The sequence below is a fragment of the Mauremys mutica genome, chromosome 1 (genome assembly GCF_020497125.1).
Source record: "Mauremys mutica isolate MM-2020 ecotype Southern chromosome 1, ASM2049712v1, whole genome shotgun sequence".
Classification (NCBI taxonomy): Eukaryota; Metazoa; Chordata; order Testudines; family Geoemydidae; genus Mauremys; species Mauremys mutica.
The window spans coordinates 306,340,390-306,365,178 of NC_059072.1; the positions used below are offsets into that span (position 1 = coordinate 306,340,390).

Consider the following 24,789-nt stretch of genomic DNA (forward strand, 5'->3'; position numbering starts at 1 on the left):
AAAGAAGGAGTCAAATGTGGTGAAGAAGTATTTGGGATTGTAAGTACAAGACTCAATAAGAGGAGAAAGAAAGCTGTTTGGCTAAGAAGGTGGCAGAACTAAAAGAGGAAAAAGAGTGAATCTGTAGTGAAGAAAGTCGGTGTGACTGCAGGACTTTTGTCAGAGATACTCAGCAACAGGAGAACAAGAGTATAGAAAATAGCTATTTAGATATAAGGCAGGGGTCAGGGATGGTTGTGTCGTGTGTGCTGTACTTCCTGATATGAGTAAATTAAGGAGCCACGCAGGATATTCTGGTAATTTCCAGAATGAAGACTATGATACACATGCCTGAAAGTCAGAGATTTTATATATAGACACAAAAACCTATTTTACATATATCTTAAAATATGGCCTCTCTCAAAAGAACTGCTGCATCTGTATTTAATAGTAATGTGGACACATGAGGTATGGTAAGAAAAAAGTCCTATTAGCAAAGTAAGAATCTGCTCTTAGCCATGGGAATTATATACAGATCTGCAAAAGATCTGATTTTATAAAGGCCAGCTAGTGATTTTTATATATACATATATTACAGCATAATGTAGTTTTCAAGTATAAACTAATTTTACATCTAAACTTGGCCTTGATACTTCAAGGTAGAGGGCATGAACATAAAAATTAAAGCTAGAACAGTAGGGAGAGTTTGTTTTCCTTTGAATTATGATTGTGTAAAGACAAGTATCTTCTATAGATCTGCAGACTAAAAGACTACACAGTTACACTTTTTAAAAAAGGAAGTAATGCATACAAATATACTAAAATGTAATGTTCTCAATTAAAAAATAAGGTATTTTCACTGTCAATAAGTGCTTTCCCTGATCCATGTCAAATGTGCGCTAACTACTTATGCTAAACAATCTGTTTCACCTTGCATTTAGCTGTGATGCTCAGAGTATCTTTACCAGACCTAAAGAAGAGCCCTGTGCGGTTCGAAAGCTTGTCTCTCTCACCAACGGGGGTTGGTCTAACAAAAGATGTTACCTCACCCATCTGGCCTCTCTAAATTCATTGTTTAGGCAATGCTCTAATGAACACCTAAGGTTGCCCCCTTATGGTACAGGCTGTAAGACAAAGGTTATACACCTAGGTCTGTGCTTGATCAGCTCTGCTAGTAGGAATTAGATGCATCTTTCTGTAACATATCTATTCTCTCTAGGGCCACATCCCAGTGCTGAGAGGATGTACCTTTAAGTATGATACAGTCAGAGTTTAATATTTGTTCATAATTTACAAACACAAAAATCACAGAGCAAAGGATTCATTTTATGGTTTCTACCTTCTTGCATGCTTAAGAGCAATCAAGTGCACTGATATTCCCAGAAAATAAATTAAGACCTATTCAGAACACCCTCAAACTCACTGTGGAGGTATTATGAAACCATTAAGTGTACTTAATGATTTAAGTGTACATTTAAGTGTACTTAAATCATTGACTCCTGGGCATGATGTAGACTCCATACAACTAAGTTCTTGTCTACATTACAGATGCTACAGCAGCACAGCTATGGCACTGCAGCTGTGCCACTGTATTGCTGTAGTGTAGATGCTTGCTACAGTGACGGAAAGGGTTTTTCCACCACTGTAGTTAATCAACCCCCTCGACAGGCAATAGCTAGGTTGACAGTGAGATTATTTACCTGTACCTTGATTTCCTCAAGATGTTTTGTCCCTGTGGGTGCTCCACCATGGGATGAGCATGCTCCCATGTACTCTCGAATGGAGACTGTAAATCAATGTCTGTGGGCCCATGCCTGGGCAGAGCAGGCTTGCCAATGTGGAGAGTCCTATCAGCCTAGGACCATCTAAGGGGACAGAGAGAAGCTTCTTTCTGACCTGGCTTCTGTGAAGGCTAAATTCATGAGCCTGACAAGAAGTTCAGGGTAGGGCTGGATGGGGGAAGTATCTCCCAATCCCTCTTACTATACCTCCGGGTCACTACCTCCAGCCCTCAGGATCAGATGGAGCTCAGCAATACACTCCACTCAACCCCACTGCCTACCCAGGAGATTTTCAATGAAAATCAGGGGCCCAGATAGTAGTAGTAGTAGTATGCTGGATTTGCTACCACTGGGATCATTCCTGCTTCACATGGCAAGCATCTAACTCCAGAGGTCATCTTGTAGCCAATCCTTTTGAAGGCAGAAAAGACATTGGAGAGAGAGAAGACAGTTTACTAACTGGAAATCTGAGCACCAAAAATCTTTTTGAAGATAATTGGTGGAGCTATCTGTTTATGCAGAAGGGGAGGACAACCCACTGTCTAGATTATTGGAGCTCCTCAAGCAGAAAATAGTTACAAAAGGTTGTCACATTTCTAATGCTGAAGCACTCTAAGAGTGCTTCAGCACTATGAAAAATATAGCCAATGCTCCAAGTATACTTCAAAGCCCGAGACTCTGCTTGGGCTAGCTGTTTTTTTCCTGAAAAAAGTATAATTGAAAAAAAAAAGCAGCAGAGAAAACTTAGTGATATGATTGCCTGAGCCAAGGTGATTCCATACCCTTCACCAAAAATCCTTGGACAAAATGCTATGGTTGATCAACAGACTCACTTCCAAATGAAGGGAAATACTGAGATTGTAGGTTTAAAAGTATAACACCAAGAAAGAGAACTAGGCTTCAACCAAAGGGAGGTTCTGAACTGCCATACTGAAGTACATGACCCTAGAGGATGTTCAAGATACAACGAGGGGCATTTTTAGCATCCAACCAGGTGCTCAAGGCACTGCAAACTTTTGGGATGGATTATCAATTATATTGCTTATTGCCAAGAGTAGCACCTGTAAGGCCTTTTTACCAGCCTTAGCATCACTAAGGCAAAGCCAAGAGGGAGGGGCGATCATGAGGAGTAGGCCTGACTGTGTCCTCTCTGATATGCTGGGGTATGTGTCTCTGAAAAACAGGAAGTCTAGCTATATTTGACTTCTAGTGTGTGTGTGTCAGGGTCCATGAGGCTGCAGACTCTGCAAAAACACATCTGTATAACTAACTACTTAAAAAGTACTTGCTTAATATTTTTTCTTCTATTGACATGTTGTTGAGGTAACTGTAGCAGTTACTAACATAAAAGGAGCAGTGGAGGTGGATCCTCCAGGCCTGCCTAGAAAGGCTGCACTGAAGGGCAGAAGGCTGCCAGAGGGCTGAGCCACTGAAGACGTACTAGGCAAGGTCGACAACCGAAGAGGGCAGCAGGAGTAAAAAGATAGGTGAGCGTCTCCCGTCACAACTTGGTACTAGAAGTGGGGTCTTTTCAAACCAACCCCTGAAACAAGGGGACAATAGAGGAATTAATAAGCGTTCTAGCCCAGCAGCAGCACAGCTCTGCTGAAACTCAACTCCTGACTGAAGGGCAACAACAGGACTCACAGCCACAGCAGTGCCCAAATAAGCCTGGCCGTCACAGATGCTGAAGGGAAAGGGGTCAGATGGTCCCACTAAGGCAGAGGTCCACAAGCTATGGGGCGCACCTTGGGGGGGCATCCCCCATGAGGGGTGGAAAGGGAGCACCACCTAGCTTTGTCCTGCCCCCAGTTCTGCTCCCGGCCTCGCCCTGCCCCCCCGCTATGGCCCAGCCTCGACCTCTTTACATCTGTCCATGTCCTCCTCACCCCCTGGAGCCGTACCCTGCTCCCAGCTCTTGGGAGGTGGGGAGCACAAACAGGGTAAGGGGGGGCATGAACCTCAAAAGTTTGGGGATCACTGCACTAAGGGGATGCAGATACTGTGGAAAAGAGGGGCATGCAAGTTCAGTTTGCCCCTAGAGTAACAGAGACAAGGGGGATTACTGGCAGGTGCTGAGTATTGAGACACCCAGGGTGGTCTGGGTTACACAGGACTTCTGCATTCAGATGCCAGAGACTCCAATGGTAGTTAAAAAGACTGATAAAACACAGCCTGAGGCCAAGAAGAGTGAAGTCCCAGGGGTAGGGTGTTTGAAGTGTGGGGAGCTGGGGAACATAAAGAGGCATTGCCTGGGAAGGTCTTTTAACTGTAAACAGAGGAAACCACACCATGAGGATGTGAGAGGGGGAAAACAGCAAACTTGGAGTATAGTAACCAGGGCCGGAGCTGGACACAGGGTTCACCCTCCTCTCCATTTAGTAGGGATTTGGTGATCTCTCCTTTAGCCATGGGGCAGGAGAGCTTCAAAAGTGTGAAGTGCAGGAGGCAGCAGCCAAAAAAATCTCATGTAGAAAGAGAGCCCAACACTTGGGCGGAAAGGAAGCAAGGGCCTCAGGGTGAAGAAACATAGGGTCCCAAGGATCCCAGGGAATATGTAGGGCAAGAATTTTATTAAGGAGATTGTGGAGCAGACATTCAGTTTGCAGGAACAGCTGGAACCGCAACAGCAGCTAGCCAGGCGATAGTAGCAGTAACAGGACCTGTTATAAATCCTGCAGGAAAGAAGTGGCAACACTTACAGGTACCGGGCAGACAAGAGGGATCTAGGCAGCTGGAGGCCTGAGGCCTGGCTGAGAAGATGTTAGGTTCTGTACAGATGGGATATTTAAGTCGATGTGCCCTTGGGTAACTGGGGGAAAAGACAGAGTTGCTGGGGCTAATTGCAGGAAGAGCCACAGAAACCCCTCCAGGCAAAGGATGGAAAAGGCTTAATTGATTTTGCTGTGGAGAGGTGGGCCATGTAGCAGGGCGGTTACCCCACTCCAGCCCTGAAAGTGTTAAAAACCAGCTCTTGGAGAGGGCTAGGGCTGGGAGACAATCAGAAAAGGCTGAGAGGCAGTCAATCAGGGCCAGGCTGGATCTTTCTCCAGAAGGTCTTTCTCCAGCCTTAGGGTACGTCTACACTACGGGATTATTCCGAATTTGCATAAACCGGTTTTGTAAAACAGAATTTATAAAATCGGGTGGAGCGCGGCCATACTAAGCACATTAAATCGGTGGTGTGCGTCCATGGTCCGTGGCTAGCGTCGATTTCTGGAGCGTTGCACTGTGGGTAGCTATTCCCTAGCTATCCCATAGTTCCCGCAGCCTCCCCCGCCCCTTGGAACTTCCGGGTTGAGATCCCAGTGCCTGATGGGGCAAAAATCATTGTCGCGGGTGGTTCTGGGTAAATGTCGTCAGTCACTCCTTCGTCTGGGAAAGCAACGGCAGACAAGCATTTCGCGCCTTTTTCCCCTGGATTGCCCTGGCAGATGCCATAGCATGGCAATCATGGAGCTTTTTTTGCCGTTTGTGACTCTCACCGTATGTGTACTAGATGCCGCTCACAGAGGCGATTCAGCAGCGCTACACAGAAGCATGCTTTTGCTTTTGCATGACAGCAGAGATGGTTACTAGCCATATTGCACCATCCAAACCCTTCCATAAATTGGAACTGAGGATGATCATGGCTACCAGTCCTTTTGTACCATTTGCTGCTAGTGCCCCTGGTCAATCAGCCAGGGGCGCAAAAGCCAAGAGTGGTTACTAGCCATATTGCACCTTCCATCCACCAGAAAAAATTAGGGCCAATAGGCTGATGACGAGGACGGTTACCAGTCCTTTTGTACCATCAGCTGAGGCTGATGATGAGGATGGATTTCCATCTTTTTGTACGATCAGCTTATGCTGATGATAAGGATGGATTTCCATCCTTTTGTACCATCAGCCGCCCATGGCGGGGGGGGGAGCAAGGATGTTGGTGTTGAGTGCTGCACTATCGCGTCTATCTGCAGCATTCAGTAAAGATAGGGTGACATGTAAAAGAGTCAGAGGATTGTTTTACCTTTCGCTTCTGGGGGTGGGTGGGGGGTGGGTGAGTAGATTGCCAAGCTATGCCCTGACCCGCGGACACTGTGTTTGACCCTAGAAGCATTTGGAGCTCAGCCAAGAATGCAAATAATTTTAGGAGGCTGCAGGAACTGTGGGATAGCTTCAGTCCTCCAGTCCATGCGCATCCATTTGATTCTTTGGCTTTCCGTTACGCTTGTCACGCTGCAGTGCGCTGAGTCCCTGCTATGGCGTCTGTCTGGAGATTTTTAAAAAAGGATTCTGAATTTCATCTTCTGTAACGGAGCGCTGATAGAACGGATAGAACAGATTTGCCTGCCCTTACAGCGATCACATCCGCATGGTCCATGTGGGAGCTCTTTTTTTTATTTTGATTTCGGACTGCATCGCCACCCGTGCTGATCGGAGCTCCACGCTGGGCAAACAGGAAATATTCAAAAGTTCGCGGGGCTTTTCCTGTTTACCTGACCACTGCATCCGAGTTCAGATTGCGGTCCAGAGCGGTCACTGGTGCACTGTGGGATAGCTCCCGGAGGCCAATACCGTCGATCAGCGTCCACACTAACCCTAATCCGATATGTTAATACCGATACTAGCGTTACTCCTCTCGTTAGGGAGGAGTACAGAAACCGGTTTAAAGAGCCATTAAAATCGATATAAGGTGCCTCCTAGTGTGGACGGTTTTGGCGTTAAATCGGTTTTACGCTCCTAAAACCGATTTAAACGCCTAGTGTAGACCAGGCTTTAGAGAGAGATGGACCTGGCTGCCTGAAAGAGGAAACGGGTACCTTGGACAGCGCAGTGCTGGGGAAGGGCAGGAGGAGCTGGGTGAGCTCCCGCCTGGAAAATCCCCAGGCTGAGGCCTTGCTGTCCGGGCTGGAGGAGGTACTAGGGCTGTGGCGAGGCAGTCAAGGGAGGAAGAGGCAACAGATCCAACCCCCTGGCCAATGATGAGTGACCACTTCAGACTGCAGTTTGCCCCTGAGGGAAGGGGCTAGATAAGAGATTGGCTCGTTTACCTGCTGCATCCGCAGGTTCGGCCGATCACGGCTCCCACTGGCCGTGGTTCATCGTCTCAAGCCAGTGGGAGCCGCAATCGGACGAACCTGCGGACGCGGCAGGTAAACAAACTGGCCCATCCCGTTAGGGTGCTTACCCTGGCGAGCCGCATGCCAACGGTTGCCGATCCCTGAGCTAGGTGAAGGCTGAGAGTGGGTCACTGAGGCAAGGTGGGATTAGGGGCTTGGGGCTCCCTGGGGAGGGGAGGATCCCGAGTGTAGGAGTACTGCTGCGGGGAGTATCCAGAAGGGGCACCACAGGCCAGGAGGGACGCGGGGCCTGAAATATAGTGGTGGAGATTGATAATGAAAGACAAGTAATGACAGCAGGAGAGACACCGGCCAGCAGGAGCTGGAATGAGCTAATTCCCAGACTGACCAGCAGGAGTGCTCGACATGTTACAGGCCATATAAAAAGATTTTGCCCTTTGATTAGGTGGACACACTGCAGGAAGAAATGCAGGAGTCCCAAGAATGGGCAAGAGAAGTTGTCTGATAGCACAAATGCATAGGAGGTTCATGCATCAGCGCTGGCACTAGAGACAGTGAATGAAATAACTGTGATCGTAGACACAAATCTTGCTGAGATGTCAGTGCACACAGACATCCCCACAAGAGCCACAAGCTGACAGTAAAGAACCCACAAGGAGAACAGGTGAAGACTGTGAAATCTTTCTATGCAAAGAGGCCTGAGAGAATGACCCTGATCAGCCAAGGCAGAGACTGCTACATGCACTCCAAGTAGATAGACCTGGGGGAGAGAGAGAATGAGAAACCAGGGCAAAGCCAACTAAAAGCTCCACAGGCTGTAGGTTACTTTAAAATTTTTAAACTGGAAAATATAACTGAAGTGTATTTTTCAAATGCATTTATCCTTTCTTATGCACCAAATTTAAAAAAAAAGAAAAAAAAGAAAAAAGTTTTGGATGCAACAACAACAACAAACATGGTAAGCTCACCTACTGATAGGAGACGCCATGTCACAGCAGGAGTAGCAAAACAAGCAAACACATCATCTGTGCAGGCAAAGTGCGTAAGGTGTGGAAGAATCACAGACTGGCCACGGCACTGACCCCACATATACACATGGCCACCCTGGGTTTTAGCAGCAGAAGTGTGAACAGAATGGCAGGCTGCAATTTCTATAACTCTAAATTCACAAGCAAACAAAAACACGGGCATAAGAATAAAGTGCAGTGAGAAAGTTTACTCCCACATATCTACTTCTGTAGGCTTGCATGCATTTCAAGTTTTATGGGAATATATTCCCACCCTCCATCTATTCTCCTCCCCCCATAAATGACAAAATGTTTCTATAGCATGCAAGACAACTGAAAATAAGATTGTTCATTATTTGTACATATACGACATCTAGTTACTCCTCTCAGTTTTCACTCTGAAAACAGCAAATCAGATTTATCATAGAATATTTTACTATTTAATTAAAATCACATCAAAGTGCAACCATTACAATATTACACTTATTCTTAGTAATAATGAACAACTTCTAACTAATATGCATGCACATGTAGTAAATTATTCTGTAGGCCATTTTTTAGAACATTTTCCAAATGAAGGATCTAGACCCAAGGAAAGCACTAATTAAAGACCATTAACCCCCCCGCCCCGCCCCACTTTAGCTATGTTAAGATGCTTCACTAACCCTAGAGGTTGATTTTTAGGTTTTCAAAACTCCCATCACATTAATTGTTACACAATCCACTGTTTTGCAGTCTGAAGAATAACTTGTTTGATTAGTGGTGAAATTGTGTATATATATATTTAAGACAAAATCTTGCAGCCCTTAGTGTAAGGTAACACTCCCATTGTCATAAGGAACACAGGATTTGGCCAACAACCGATGAAGGCAATATATAACATTTTTATTAAAAGGTACTAAACATATTTGGACTGCATCAAAAATATTTTAAGCAAAAAATAAATACTGATGTTTGAAAAAAGCAACAAATTAAGAGGAAATAACACCACACAATATTATATAGCAATTACCTCTTCTTTCTAGCAGGTGGAGACAGAAACAATTGTAAGAGTAACACTACACTTTTTAAAAGTCTTTCACAGCAGAAAAAACAAAATGGTTTATTCAACAAGACCCTAATATACTCTAGTAAGGAACACATTCACATTTCCACTGATAGAAACACAAAGTATTGTGTTATCCATAGAAATTATTCTATTACTGATTATCAGGAACTAAGACTGAGAAATCTGTAAAAGCTAAATTTTCAGGCAGAAATACAATTTTATTCCCTCCAGCCTTCGCCTTACTAATCTAGGACTATAAAAACATATAAGCAGTATTTAATGCAAGTGCTACAGGCAAATTGTAAATATCCACTAATGACTTTTTCCACATTTTTTGTCTGATCAATTTTAACAGTAAACTATTATTAACATAGCAAATAAATTATAAAAAGATAAGCCTTGGTTTTGGTTGACTCAGTATAGTGAAGTGGCAGCACAGCACCAATGACAGCATACAATTAAAATGCATAAAATACTCTGAGAAGTAGGATGCAGCTGAAGGAGAGAGAGAGGCAGGAAACACCCGGCCCCAGAATTTGTAGTCTCCCTTTCACATCTATTTATCATGGCAATGCATATATTTCTAGTGAGGTCAAATTTTAACTTACAGATGTAAATGTCAGCTAACATTAGAATCTCTTCAGGTTTAGGTCTGTGAAATAACCATAGCTAGCAATTACAAGTGATTTCTACCCAAAAAAGTCACTGTGATTTTGCGCAGCACTTCCATGATTATTTTGATTAATACCTGAATATTATAGTGTAAATATTACCTGTCCTTATCAACAGTAACTGGTGCAGGGTAAGACTGGTTACTTTTATTGCCAGTGCCTAACTGACCATACGAATTGGCTCCCCATGCATACAGCTGACCTTCATCTGTTAGCACTAATGTATGTGCATAGCCACAGGCAACCTACAGTGAATAAAAAAAAAAATCTCATCTTACTTACCAGCAAATCAATTCAGACAAATAAATATATTTCAATATTGTTGATTCTATATCCAAGAGGATAAACACATGGGTAGGGCCTTACCAAATTCACGGTCCATTTTGGTCAATTTCACGGTCATAGGATTTTAAAAATTGCAAATTTCATGATTTCAGCTATTTAAATATGAAACTTCACAAGTGTTGTAACAGTAGGGGTCCTCACCCAAAAAGGAGTGGGGTGTGTGAGGGGGCAGGGGGGTTTCAAGATTATTGTAGGGGAGGTTGCGGTACTGCTACTCGTGCACTGCTGCTGGCAGTGGCATTGCCTTCAGAGCTGGGCAGCTGAAGAGTGGCGGCTGCTGGCTGGGAGTCCAGCTTTGAAGGCAGAGCCACCAGCAGCAGCAGCACAGAAGTAAGGATGGCATGGTATGATATTGTCACCCTTACTTCTGCGCTGCTGCCTGCAGAGCTGGGCCTTCAGTCAGCAGCTGCCCCTCTCCGGCTGCCCAGCTCTGAAGGCAGCACAGAAGTAAGGGTGGCAATACTGCAACCCCCCTAAAATTACTTTGCAACCCCCCTGCAACTCTCTTTTCGGTCAGGACCCCCAATTTGAGAAACGCTGGTCTCCCTGTGAAATCTGTATCGTATAGTGTAAAAGCACACAAAAAAAACATTTTACAGTCTGTGACGCGTTTTTCATGACCGTGAACTTGGTAGGGCTCTACACACAGGCAATACAACTTACAAAAATAACAAATACAGATCACACTATAATCAGGAACAGAAAGAGGGTGAGAGAAATGCATGTGAAAAAACCTGCTTATATTTTTAAAAAATTCACAAGCCAATAACCTTTTAAGAGCACAGTAAGAGTTAATGAAAAATGTACAAAAGAAGAAATAACAGAGGCACATTGAAACACAAGTGGACCTCAGAAGCAGGTGAAGTGAGAGAGAACTAGGAGAACTTTACAAATTTTGCAGTAAAACTCATATCATGGCATAAATTAAAGTTTGAAACGATGGGCCTGATGCTGTAAGCGCTTGCTACCAAGCATAGTGCTAACTACTGTAAATAGTCCAATTTAACTATAGTATTAAACGCTATGGCTTCCATCCAGCTAAGAGCTTAAGACTTAAATATTTAAGCATATGAGTAGTCCCACTGACTTCTATAGGACTAGTTATGTGCTTACAGTTAAACATATACTTAAGTATACTTAAATCCTTTGTTGAATCAAGGCCTATATCTAATTGTAAATACTTGGGACCTAAATCAGTACTTGTTATTAAAGCAACACTTTCTTAAAAGGAGAAAAAGATAATGGAGAGTAGGAAATAATATTTTTTCTTAATTATGCTAGAGACCTCTTTCTCCATTAGCATCCTCTCCCAGCTAAGCTATCTCTTGTGAGAGACCTTACCTGTGAATGGGAATTGGATAGAAAGCTATATATTTTTGTTTATTTATTTCAATTGATAAAAAATATCCATCCATTGTTACAATTAGGAACCAATCTTCAAAAGACTGCTTTCCTAAATCCCTCATAACCCTCCACTGACAGATTTCTCCAGCACTATCTCTTGTAAATTCATTTTCTTCTTCCTAGGAGGAGCCTTGGAGTGTGGCCTGGTAGTCAACAAACTTTGGCTTTGACAAACAAAAATAGATGTCAATGAAAGATGAGAGTGCCAATTACCTTTCAAGAGGAACTAAATATAGATTATAAAGATCCCTAAAATTCTTCAGATGAAATCCTGGCTCCACTGAAGTCAACAGCAAAACTTCGATTGACTTCAATTGGGCTACATTTTCACCCTTCTGTCTAGTGGAGGGGAAATTTCATTTTTCAGATGTGTATTTTCATTATTACATTTAGGGCTTTAACCAAACCACTAACACCTTGCCTTCATTGAGTGCAGAATATTCCCTTTAGAATCTGCATTTGCCACATGCTATTTCTTCTGTTCATAAAGGGCTTGACGTGACATAATAAACATACCCGCTGCACACGAATGCCTTGCAAAGCAGCTATTCTACAAGGCGTTGGCTGATTACCACTGCTGCCCAATCCAAGCTGGCCATTACCATTGTAACCCCAGACATAGACCTACAAAAGGAAGATTGAGATTTTAAATTAGTTTACTATGTATTTTCTCCACTTCTCTTGAAAAAAAATATCTATTTTATAGTGCTGTAATGTGCAATTCTCTGCAATGACACCTCCAAAGAAACTCTCTTCGTCTAGTGATTTATAAAAATATTTTTGCACATTATATGGCAGGTTGCACCCACAGCTCCTGTTGACAATATCACTATAAAGTGCACTAAAATTCTACCCCTATGTATTCTGTTTGCCCAGTCCAAGTCTTCAAGGAATATATCGTTCAATACTTAGAATTTTTATTACATAGTGGACTACCAATAAAAGACGGTTACTCACAGTAGTAACTGTTGTTCTTCGAGATGTGTTGCTCCTATCCATTCCAGTTAGGTGTGTGCGCCACGCGTGCACGGCTCTTTGGAAGATTTTTACCCTAGCAACTCCGGCGGGCCGGCTGGGCGCCCCCTGGAGTGGCACCCGCTATAGCGCAGGATATATACCCCAGCCGGCCCGTCCGCTCCTCAGTTCCTTCTTGCCGACTACTCCGACAGTGGGGAAGGAGGGCGGGTCTGGAATGGATAGGAGCAACACATCTCGAAGAACAACAGTTACTTCGGTGAGTAACCGTCTTTTCTTCTTCGAGTGATTGCTCCTATGCATTCCAGTTAGGTGATTCCCAAGCCTTACGTAGGCGGTGGGGTCGGAGTTAGATGTTGCAGAATGCAAACTGCTAAGCCAAAGGCTGCATCAGCTCTGGACTCTTGGACCAATGAGGCAAAGGTGTGGACCGAGGACCAGGTAGGTGCACAACACATCCCCTGCAAGGGTATGTAAGCCAGGAAGGCAGCAGAGAAGCGTGAGCCCTGGTGGAATGTGCAGCAAGGTGGCTCTATGGAACATGGGCCAAAACACAGGAGGTGCGGATGCACAACGTCATTGAAGATGAAATCCTCTAGGAGGAGACAGGTATGCCCTTCGTCCGGTATGCCGGTACGATGAAGGTTTTGGGGGCGTTACGAGAGGGCTCTGTCCGCTAGATATAGATTGCGGACGCCCTACGGATGTCGAAGAAGCAATTGTTGCTCTCCTTGCAAAGAGGGTGGCTTCGGAAAGAAGGCCGGAAGGAAGATATCCTGGTAGATATAAAAGGCCGACACCTCCTTAGGGAGGCAGGTTGGACGTGGTAAAAACTGCCCTTGTCCTTGAGGAACACAGTATACCTTGGGCCTATTGTGAGAGCCTGAAGCTCGGAGACTCGTCTGGCCGCAGGAAAGGCTACAGGAAAACTGTCTTGCAGGACAGGTATATCAATGAGCATGTTGACGTTGGCTCGAATAGGGCAGTCATAAAACTGGTTAGACCCAGACTGAAGAGCCAGGTTTATGGCAGGGCCCCACTGAGGGGGGGGTATAAACGCTCCAAGCCCTGAGGAACCAGATGGAATGGAGCAGGACCTTGGCGGGAAAAACATTGCGTATTTCGGAGCAGCTTCCACTTGGCCAGATACTTTCACCGAGTGGAAGATTTCCTACCACCCCGGAGAATCCTGTAGAACTGAGGCAGAACAACGTAACTCGGATCGGTTTAGCCATGCAGGAGCCCTGCTGTGAGGTGCAGGGATTACAAGACCGGGTGGTGAAGGTTGCCGTGATCCCACGTCATGGGGTCTGGGTCAAGAGGGTTGTTACCGACAGGTGTAGCAACATGGCGTACCAGTGCTGCCTGGGTTACGCTGGAGCGATCATGATCAGGTGCGCTCTGTCCCTGTGGAGTTTTAGCAGGACCCTGTGAACCAGCGGGAACAATGGAAAGCGTACAGCAGATGGCTCATCCACGGCATCAGAAAAAACCTCCAAGACCGAGCCTGGGGAGAGGCCTTGGAATGAGGAGAACTGCTCTCTTTTCGTCCTCGCGAGAGCGAAGAGGGCTATGCGGGGAAAGTCCCACTTCCGGAAAACGGAACGGATAATGTCCGGAGGAAACGACCACTTGTGAGACAGGAAGGATCGGCTGAGGCGATCCGCCAGCTGAAACGCCTGGTATACAAGGCAAACTGCTCTCAGCTCTCAGACATTGATGTGTAAGGCCAGTTCTTGAGCCGACCGAAGGCCATGAGTGCGAAACTGACCCAGGTGAGCACCCAGCCGAGAGATGGGGTGTCTGTCATGAGGGACCCCGAGGGGTGAATGGAACAGCATCCCTGGATACACCAGGGAGGGCGCTGACTCCCGGTCGAGAGAGCATAGGATGCTCGGGGGGAACGAGACGACCATGAGTATGCTATCTCTACCCGGGTGGTACACCGAGGTGAGCCACGATTGAAGTGGATGGAGGCGAAGCCTGGCATGTTTGGTTACAAACGTGCAGACAGCCATGTGACTCAGGAAACCTAGGCAAGTGCGAGCCCAAGTTGGCGGGAAGGTCCGTAGACCTTGTACAATTGTTACCCTCGGTGGTCCTTCGAATGAGCCACTCGTCTAGATACGGAGAACGTGTATCCGACGGTGGCGAAGAAAGGCGGCGACTACAGCCATGCACTTTGAATACCCCTGGGCTATATAGAGGCCAACCGGGAGGCCCGTATACTGGGAATAACGATGGTAGACCCCAAACCGAGGGTACCTTCTGTGTGGAGGAGAAATGGCGACATGAAAACACGCGCCCTTCATATCGAGGGCGGCGTACCAGTCTCCGGGATCCCAGGATGGGATGACGGTCGCCCTGGGTACCATGCAGAACTCATCTGCATCGTGACTTGTTGAGTTCCCGCAGGTCTAGGATAGGTCTGAGACCTCCCTTCGCCTAGGGGATTAGGTTTTGCCCTTAGGTACCTCCTGTATAGCTCCGATAAAGAGGAGCGTCCGCACCTCTTGCCAGAGGAATCGCTCGTGAGAGGGGTCCTTAGGAGGGACGAGGATGGGTAGGCTTTTGCCCCATTGGTGGTCAGAAGGACCCTAATTTCGGCTCCTTTGGGGTTCGGATTGATGGCCACGACCGTGTAAGCCACGCCCGCTGGCCAAGTCCTGACTTTGTCAAGGCGCAGGGTAAGAGCGGAGGCTGGGGACGGAAACATCGGCGCTGAATCACCGGTGTGTGCATGCCGAGAGAGAGAGAGAGAGCGCAAAGTGACCCTGCTGCCCTTTAGGCTTTGCAGCCTAGGGCCAGTGTTTTCAGAGAACAGGCCTGTGCCCTTAAAGGGCAAGTCCTGCACAGCGTGCCGCAGCTGCGAGGGAAGGCTCGATAACTGGAGCCATGAAACGCGCCGCGTGGCAACACCCGAGGCCAGAGTCGTGGCAGCGGAGTCAGCTGCGTCCAACGAGGCCTGGAGGGAAGCTCTCTCCAGCTCCGTCCTTTGCTGCAGGAGGGCATCGAACTCTTGACGGGAGTTCCGAAGAACCGACTCTGTAAATTTTCCCACTGCCACCCACAGTAGCGGCTAAGCAGGGCTTGCTGGTTCGCTACACGAAGTTGCAGGGCCCCCTCCGGGTACATCCTACGGCCCAGTAAGACCACACGCCCAGCCTCTTCGGATTTAGGGGCTGGTTGCGTTTCGATTAGAGGAGGGCCGGAAGGGTATGTTCCTGCCCCCGCCTCATCTGGGGAGGAGGAAGAAGAAAGGCCAGGGACAAGCGGGTCCTGTGTGGGCTCGAGCTCCTGGACGACCTCCTGATCCAGTGGGATCTGGAAGCCCGGTGCCGAACCGGGTGTTGCTCTGTACCGGTCGGAGGGGGACGACTAATTGTCGCCTCTGGCACCCAGAGCTCCGAGGGAACGGAGCGAGATGGGATCACTGGTACGCCTCTGGTGTGGTAGTACACCCAAGGCGTCCAGAATGACCACTGATAGGTCTCCTGGAAGACTCTGGAGGGCACATCGGAAACAGAGTACTACGCATATGAAGTGTCCGCACGGGACGACACTGATGCGTGGCTGGATGGCCCTGGAGGAGCTGAAAAGCCCTTGGTAGAGTCTCCGTCTCTAACTGACGTCGCTCGATGCGGCACCGGGGATCGGTACTGGTAGACATACCGGTACCGAGAACGGGACCTGCCACGGGAGCTTTGCCGGGCGGTCGACCGAGGGTGCGAGGCTCGATGATCAGGAGTGGCTACGGGCGTCCCGGTGCCTGGGGCGGTGCCGGGAGCTGGATCGGTGCTAAGTGTCCCGGACCGGCGAACGGGACACTGACCGGTGCCGTGAGTACTACTGGTACCAACATAGAGAACGGTGCCGAGACTGTGAGCAGCGTCGGGACCTAGATCGGTGACGGGACCGAGAACACCTGCGGGACTGCGATCATGAACGGTGCCGCTCTGCAGTGCCGACGGAGGGTGGTCTGATCAAGGCAGGCATGCCCATCGACTATGTAACCCGCACCGGCGGTGCCGGGGGTTGAGGCAGCGCGGACGCTGTCATTGCAATCAGCTCCCTCGCCGTGGACACTGTCTCCGGCGTGGAGGGAATAGTGAGCTCGACCATAGCTCACACCACGGATGCAGCTTCATAGCGAGCTCGACCACGGTCCGTACCGGGGAGCGTTCCAGCACCGGACTCGACGGCTCTTGCCTGGCCGGAGTTATTGGTGCGGGTACTGTCGGTGCCGCGGCAGACATAGGTGCCAGGCGATCCAACTGAGCATCGCGCTCGGCTGCGGAGCAGGCGGCTCGGACGCAGCTTCTGGGCGAGCTCGACCACGGTGCGTACCGGGGAGCTTTCCAGCACCGGACTCGACGGCTCTTGCCTGGCCGGAGTTAATGGTGCGGATATTGCCGATGCCGCGGCAGACATCGGTGCCGGGCGATCCGACGGAGCATGACGCTCGGCTGCGGAGCAGGTGGCTGGGACGCAGCTTCAGAGCGAGCTCGACCACGATCCGTACCGGGGAGCTTTCCAGCACCGGACTCGACGGCTCCTGCCTGGCCGGAGTAAATGGTGCGGGTATTGTCGGTGCCGCGGCAGACACCAGTGCCGGACGATCCGACTGAGCATAGCGCTCGGCTGCGGAGGCGGCGGCTCGGACGCAGCAAGGATATTGTGCCTCTTCATCCTCCAGGAGAGGGATCCATGCCGAGGGTACGTCGGAGCCAGCGACGGTCGTGCCAGGAGGCCTTGGCGGTACCGGCGATCCGGTGCCGAGGGAGCGCGCCTTGAAGACTAACTAGCGCTCAGCGCCGAGAGCGGAGGAGCAAGAGCTGCCTCCCTCAGGAGCTGTTTAAGACGAAAGCCCCGCTCCCCTTTGTTCTCGGATTAAAGGCCTCACAAATGCGGCACTTATCCGTGAGGTGAGATCCCTCGAGGCACTTAGAAGAGGATCTCTTGTCGGCAGCGGCTTGTAGCCGGCCGAGCATTAGAAAACCCTGTGGACCGGGCACCGGGTGAGGGGAAGGGGATAAACCCCGAACCCCTGTAAAATAAATACACTATACTATTCTACAAACAAACAAAGTTAACTACAACTATAAACAGAACGAGGGAAAACTACGAGTAGCTAGGGAAGTGGAGGTCAGCTAAGCTGCGCTCCACTGTTCCAACGGCCGTCACGGGCGGAAAGAAGGAACTGAGGAGCGGACAGGCTGGCTGGGGTATATATCCTGCACTATAGCGGCGCCACTCCAGGGGGCGCCCAGCCGGCCCGCCGGAGTTGCTAGAGTAAAAATCTTCCAAAGAGCCGTGCATGCGCGGCGCGCACACCTAACTGGAATGCATAGGAGCAATCACTCGAAGAAGAACTGTTCTGTTCCCTGGTATGCAAAGCAAGCTCTGCTTCTAGTTTCCTTTGTCATAGAGCTCATCTCTCGATTAAAAATCAGTCCCAAAAGAAAACAAACAAAAATATCTTGAACTGGAAGAAGCAGGTCTTAAACACATGTGATGTAGTTTGAGTAAACTATTAAGGATATTATTCTGAATACCTCAAAAAAGCATTTGGGGAACAATATTTCCCTACTCTGCCACCTCTTTAGTGGAAAGTGTTCCATTCATGTTTTATACACCGAACTGCAGGTTTGATGAGTTTTAGCACGTTAATAAACATAACCTATTTTCAATGGCAACCAATTATGGACAAAGAAAAAAGCATTGTCCCTATGGCATCTGTTTTGAAAAGCCTTTTAGATATTTTCAGGCAAAGTGGAAAAGATCAAACATGAATTAGAAACAAGAGTAAATCCTGCATAAATGGATGTGTAAGATTTTTTCAGTCTCTTTTACTGAGATCTAAACAAAAACTCCGTAGGGGAAAATGACAGTTGCTCACTTGTAACTAGAGTTCTCAAAGATGGACTCTATGCATTTACGATCTTGGGTAGTATGCTTCATAGCCGTGCCTGTTGCACTTGCACTTGCCTCTTGCACACCCTCCTTCTCCTCCTCTCATTTTTGTTCCTGAACTTTGAGGACAAGAGAGTGTGGTTTTCTAGCCAGCTCAGTTCCTGCACTGCCTCCTCAGAGTCAAGAATATAAATTAGGAATTCAAGGAAGACGCAAAGGTGAACATGGAGTGGGAATGTGTAGAGTCCAGTTCTATGCACTGTACAATTCTCAAAGAACTCCACTTAAAGGTGAGCAGCCTTCATTTCTTCTTCAAGTACTCTGTATACCTTCCCACTCTTGGGATAGTTTGATAAGCAATACCATTTACTGAGGACACAGCTGGGACACATAGTCCTAATTAAACAGTGTCTTGGGTACTGCCCTAACAATCTGTGTATCAGATCTGGATGCTAAATCAAGAGAAAGCAATGTTTAGTAAATGTGTGTATAGAACTCCCTGTTTCAGCTCTGCAGATTTCAATAATAGAAATATGTTTAAGTCATGCCAAAGAACCTGCCTTAGCCCTTGTGATATGTGTACTAAACTTTACAGGAAGAGGGACAGAGGCTTTGTGGCTCTCCTTAATATACAGTTTAAACCATTAGGCAAGCATTGAGATGAAATAGCCTAGCCTTAACTATTCTCTCTGTAAGATATAAAGAGCTGTAGGGACTACCTAAAGAGAATGCCTCTGACCTTTTAGCATCTAGGATATAGAGTTCTGACTCACTTAAATGCACAAGGTCTGGAAAGGATATTGGTAGACTAATTATTCACTTAAGATTGAAATCAGTTATTACGCTGGGAAGGAATTTAGAATGTGTGTGGAGGATCACTCTGTCCTTGTGGAACCCTGTGAATGGTGGAGACATCATCAAGGTTTGCAGTTTGCTTATACTTCTGGCAGCTATTGTTGCTATAACAAATACTGTCTTGATTGACAGGTGAAACAGTGAACACTCAATCATTGGTTCAAAGGATGGTCTCATAAAGTTGAATAAGGACTAGATTAAAAACCCATGATGGTGGAGGAGTTTCTTGTCTGGTGGACAGATGTTCACTGTACCCTTCATAAATCTCTTAACTGAGTCATGGATAAATTCAGTCTGCTATCCACTGGAAGGCTGAAATGGCAACTAAGACTTTCAGCAAGGATACCAATAGGTCGAACAGCTTCTGGTGTAGCAAGTATTCAAGTATGGACTGAATTAATGCTGATGATGGAGATATGTTTTTATCTGATGCCCAAAAGACAATTCTTATCCACTGGAGGTCACAGCACTTATGAATAGATTGCTTTCTGGAGTTTAGAAGCATGCATTGCATGCCTGATGAACAAGCATTTCTCGACCATGCTGTTAAAGTATAGTGCTCCAAACTAATCTTAGGTGGAAAGGAAAGGAGACATGGATACAAGCATCATCATGTGGAACCTGAACTTCCTGATGAACGAGTTGAGTTGTCTCAAATCCAGGATGGGCTGCAAGTCCCCCATCCTTCTTCAGTATCAGAAAGTAGCTGGAATAAAATCCCTTGCCTCTGACTTCCTATGGTAGCTCCTCAGTGGCCTGTGAACCTCTGATTTTAGTAGGCTCTCATAAAGGGGGGTCCTTGAATTGAGAGAGACGAGGAGGGTTGGGTGGAGGGATGGAACCAAAACATATTGAGTAATCCTCTTACACTATTTTGAGGATCCACTTGTCCATAGTAATGGTTTCCTAGTAGTTAAAAGAGTGGAAGAGTCAGTCTCCAGAAGGCAGGCAGGGGTAGAAGGCCACACACCGCCCCCTCCACCTAAGCCCCTGCGGCATTCCTGGAGCACCCCCTCTAGAGCACTGGGAGTGATGTTAAATACCTTTGTGGTTTATTGTATTCAAATTCAATTGTTTGTGTGTTATTGTGAGCCAGGTATAGTACATATTTCCATGGGAAGGGTTAATCTATCTCCTCCAGGAACTGAGAACAGTGGGGAGTGATCAGTCAATGCCACTCAGGTTGTAACATCTCCAGAGAAGCACTCCCCCTCCCTGCCAGAGAGGTTTGCATAAACCAGTTGTGACGTTATCTGATTAAAGTATGACCATGCAAACCATTGTTGCTACCACTGTTGTATAATGGCAGCGAATCTTATACAAAGTGTGACACATGGCCAGAAAGGGTTAAGCAGCTTGCAGGCTAAATAACCCAACCTTTAAAGTCACATTATAAGAGTATGTGAATGGTAATTAGGGCCGTTCCATGGTAGATACCCTAGAACTTTGAAATGCAAACCTATATTGTTAGAAATTAGAGGTGATGCTAATTGTATGTGTGTACTCATATTTTGTTAAATGATAGCCATGTAAACAGACAGTTCCTATCTGTCACTATAGCTGTTGATTCAGAGATCAAAAGGGAATATTAATATTTAAATGAATCTTGGGTGAAATAATGTCATTGTCTATATGTCTCTTTAAAGTTTATCATAAACTGCTTAATAGATTAATTACTTTATGTTAATCCATGTAGTTAATTACCGGTGAGGTTTGGGAAACAGAAGGTTACATCAAAAGCCTATTGTTCACCCAGGACTGTATGGTCAAGGAGCTGCTAGAAAAATGTATAAAAAGACCCCTGGGTCTTGATCCTTTTTATCTCAGATCTGCTTGATGCTTCATGCAGGGGAAGCTTAAGCCCAAGATTGAGATCTCCAGTCCTAACCTGGAATCACCCTGAATATAAACATTGGACTATAACTTATGAACTAATTCTGAAAGAACTCTTTGCAACTACAAAGCTCACCATCTCTGCTATGAATCTGAATCTCAAGAATTGTACTCATGTCTGTATGTATACTGATCTTCTAATCAATACTCTCTCTCTTTTCTTTTTTAATAAATTTTAGTTTAGTTAATAAGAATTGGCTGTAAGCGTGTAGTTGGGTAAGATCTGGAATAGTCATTAACTTGGGAGGTAATGTGTCCGATCCTTTGGGATTGGTAGAACTTTTCTATATGATGAATAAGATTATCAGTAATCCTCATATCTGACCTGTGTGTGACAAAATGGGACTGTCCTTAATGTTTCCTCTGAATACTGTGTGGGTGCCTCAGTTTCCCCTATGCATTTCTTAAGTGTCCAGTGTGCATAAATGGCCAACACTCTGTATCCTGGCAAGAAATGGCTGGGGCCCTTCCCCCCTGCAAGGGAATAGCTAAAGGTGAACAAAGAGATCAGGTGACCTCCGGCCCGGGAAAGAGACAAAGGCCAGAAAGGAGGGGCTGGATGGGGTGGCAATTGGGAGCTGGCTGGGGACAGGAAGTGAGGGCAGATGGGGTTGTCTGCCTTGCTGGGCCCCAGAATGGACCCAGCTGAGGGGTCCTGTTCTCTGTACCTAAAAGCTCTGTTTTAGACCGCGTTCCTGTCATCTAATAAACCTGTTTTACTGGCTGGCTAAGAGTCATGTCTGTGAAGTTGGGGTGCGTGCAGGACCCTCTGGCTTCCCCAGGACCCCACCTGGATGGACTCACTGTAGGAAGCGCCCGGAAGGGCATATGCTGAATGCTCCAAAGAGAGACCCAGGAAGGTGAAGCCGTGTGAGCTTCTTGCCCTGAAGGCAGTCTGCTCCAAGCGAGAGGAGGCTCCCCAAAGTCTTGACTAGCTTTGTGCGGAGCAGTTCCAGAGCATCACCTGGGGACTCCGTGACACTTGGGTGTCTAGGTGGAGGCCTAAGGCTGGGTTGCTTTAAGGGAACTGTGTTGTTGGCTTCTGGGTAACCAGTGAGGTATTATAGAAGCTGTTTTGTGCTGGCTTGGTAAATCTAAGTATTGGAATATCCACCACCTTTTGGGGATTGTCTGCCCCATTCTTTGCAGTTCACCATAACTGAGTAACCTCAGTTGGCTTCCCTGGGACTCTGGTCACACCAGTTAAAACTGGATTCTTCAGGGACCAATAGACAAAGAAAGGATTTTTTAATACAATGCCTACTGGTTAACTGACTCATGGCCTTCTTTCTGATAAAGCAAATAGATAGGACTGTCGGTCTAGAGCCAGCCCCAATCCTTAGGGAAGAAATGGAAGAACTTTGGCCTACTGAGGCCCCATAAGACAGTGTTCTTGTTCTGAGCAGAAGGTGTTATGAACTGAAAGCCACAGGAAAACTCCTGGATGGGTTGGAAGGATTGCTCACCTGCCAGAGCCCTTCTTGGAGCTGGGGTGATCTCTGATAAGCTTATTACCATGCAGGTAGGTTCTTTTATTGTTTTTAATATGTTTTCGTTGTATTGCTTTTACTTTTAGGAATAAAATGTGCTTGCTTAGAAAGCGCTGTGTGGTAGATTAACCCCTCAGGTAATCACACTGTTAACCATCTCTGAAGAGAAGGCAAAAGAAGCTTGCTTAGGCAGCCTGCCTTTTGCTGGGGATATCACAGGGAACTATTCAGCCTGGAAATACCCCAGTCAGAAGGCAGAGAGACTTGTGTCTTTGTCCAAGAGAGGCAATGGCTGGGCAGCTGGAAGCACAGAATGGGTGCCCTTGCTGGACCACAGAGGGGCATATATGGTGGCAGAATGTGCAGGGATCTGTAACAGTGTGAACTGCATAAGTGCCAACATCAGTGAAGCAAGTACCTGAAGGGGGGAAAGCATAGAGTAAAGACTCAATAGTTTTTTTGAGAAAGGAACAGAAAAAAAGACAGATGACAAGATGAATTATAAACAGCTGAAGAAAAAATCAGCTGTCTGGACTATTCAGATGAAGGCAACTCAACACTGTGGATCAGACCAGAACACAGCTAGTTAATTTGCTGAATTCTAATGACCAGAAGCAGAATAATGGGTTAGGTCTGCAGGGAACTTCCAGCAGGTGAGAAATATCTGGGAATCTACCCCTACAGAGAAACAGGGAAGAAACTGACAGTGGCAGCATCTATGTACCATGAAGGCCAAGTACACCCCTGCAACAGGAGTTGTAGATAGCTCAACAGCTAGAGCAGGAGAGGCTGCAGCTGAAGAGGGACAGTGTGTATCTGGAAATCCAACAGCTTGCAGACTGGGAGCAGCAGCATCAGTAAAGGAAGAGAAAGAGATCCAGTGCCAGTATGAGAAGCGCCAACATCAATATGAGAGAGAAGAAAAGCAGAAGTAGTGCTAGTATGAGGAGAAACAGAAGGACAAGGAACATCAATATCAGCTCGAGATGGAGAAACTTGCCTTCAAATCCTTAATCCAGTAGATAAAGCCATACCTTGTGTAACTCTCCTAGTGGGTGGCACAGACGCCAAATTACTTAGAATAATTGAAAATTAGGCTTGGAAGAGACCTCAGAAGGTCATCTAGTCCAACCCCCTGCTCAAAGCTGGATCAACACCAAGTAAATCACCCCAGCCAAGGCTTTGCCAAGCCGAACTTTAAAAACCGATAAGGATGGAGATTCCACCACCTCCCTAGGTAACCCATTCCAGTGCTTCACCACCCTCCTAGTGAAACAGTGTTTCCTAATATCTAACCAAGAACTCCCCCACTGCAACTTGAGACCATTGCTCCTTGTTCTGTCATCTGCCATCACTGAGAACAGCCAAGCTTCATCCTCTTTGGAACCTCCCTTCTGGTAGTTGAAGGCTGCTATCAAATCCCCCCTCACTCTTCTCTTCTGCAGACTAAACAAGCCCAGTTCCCTGAGCCTCTCTTTGTAAATCAGGGGGCTGGGGCATATGACCATTTTCGTTGCCCTCTGCTGGACTTTCCAATTTGTCCACATCCTTTCATCCTTCCTCGCTTTAGGGAGGGGGATGACATGGATATATTTCTTATTGCTTTTGAAATGGGGTGTGAACTGAATAAGGTGGGGAAGGAGGACATGGTACAGTAGCTGACTCCAGTACTGTCTGGGACAAAGGTCTTGGACATTTTCACCTTTATGATAAGGGAGGATTACAAAGATTAAAATAATTGTAAACAAGCGTTTCTTACAAAGTTTAAACTGACTCTTCATATGCAGAGGAGAAGGTTTAAGGAAATTCAGAAAAGAAAGGGAAGTGGGTTTTAGCCCAAGAAAGCTTATGCCCAAATAAATTTGTTAGTCTCTAAGGTGCCACAAGTACTCCTCGTTCTTAGAGCTAAGATGACAGTTAAGACCCATGTCGTGAAACACATGAAACACTGCCAGGATGTATAATGTGGGTTAAAGTTCCTGGTATAAAAGCCTTCACTCTACATGCAGATTTCTGTACAGACCCAGGAAGGACCTGGGATGCTAGTTGCAGGTATATTGTAACACATTCCCTATTATTTGCTTTTGGGGGAATGATATTGTGGTTTCAAAGCAGAAAGGATAAATCAGGTCTCCTCTCTTAGTCCCAAAGTGGCAAGAGATTGTTTTATGGTAGCCATGTTAGTCTGTATCAGCAAAAAGAATGAGGAGTAACAGAAGAGATTGTGTTAGCCAAAATCCTAATAGGATAGCTGACAGGGATGGATCTCCCCTATCAGTATCCAAGAGGAATCAAGTTACTTTCTCAGTGTATGCAAACAAATACCTAAGCAGCAGGATTGATAAGACCTACTGATTTGAAGTGGAAT

At 46.5% G+C, this 24,789-nt stretch overlaps 1 protein-coding gene across 7 annotated transcripts in view; it reads right to left on the reverse strand.

Moving 5' to 3' along the window:
• RCBTB2 (RCC1 and BTB domain containing protein 2) overlaps window positions 1-24,789 on the reverse strand; it is an 86,762-nt gene that overhangs the window by 27,501 nt on the left and 34,472 nt on the right. For all 7 annotated transcript variants that reach the window (XM_045013895.1, XM_045013873.1, XM_045013905.1 and 4 more), the window contains 3 exons: window positions 11,812-11,919; window positions 9,649-9,791; window positions 7,789-7,979 (listed from right to left, as the gene is read on the reverse strand). In XM_045013895.1, the coding sequence (XP_044869830.1) occupies window positions 7,789-7,979; window positions 9,649-9,791; window positions 11,812-11,919 (442 nt within the window). The remainder of the gene's footprint in view (window positions 1-7,788; window positions 7,980-9,648; window positions 9,792-11,811; window positions 11,920-24,789) is intronic.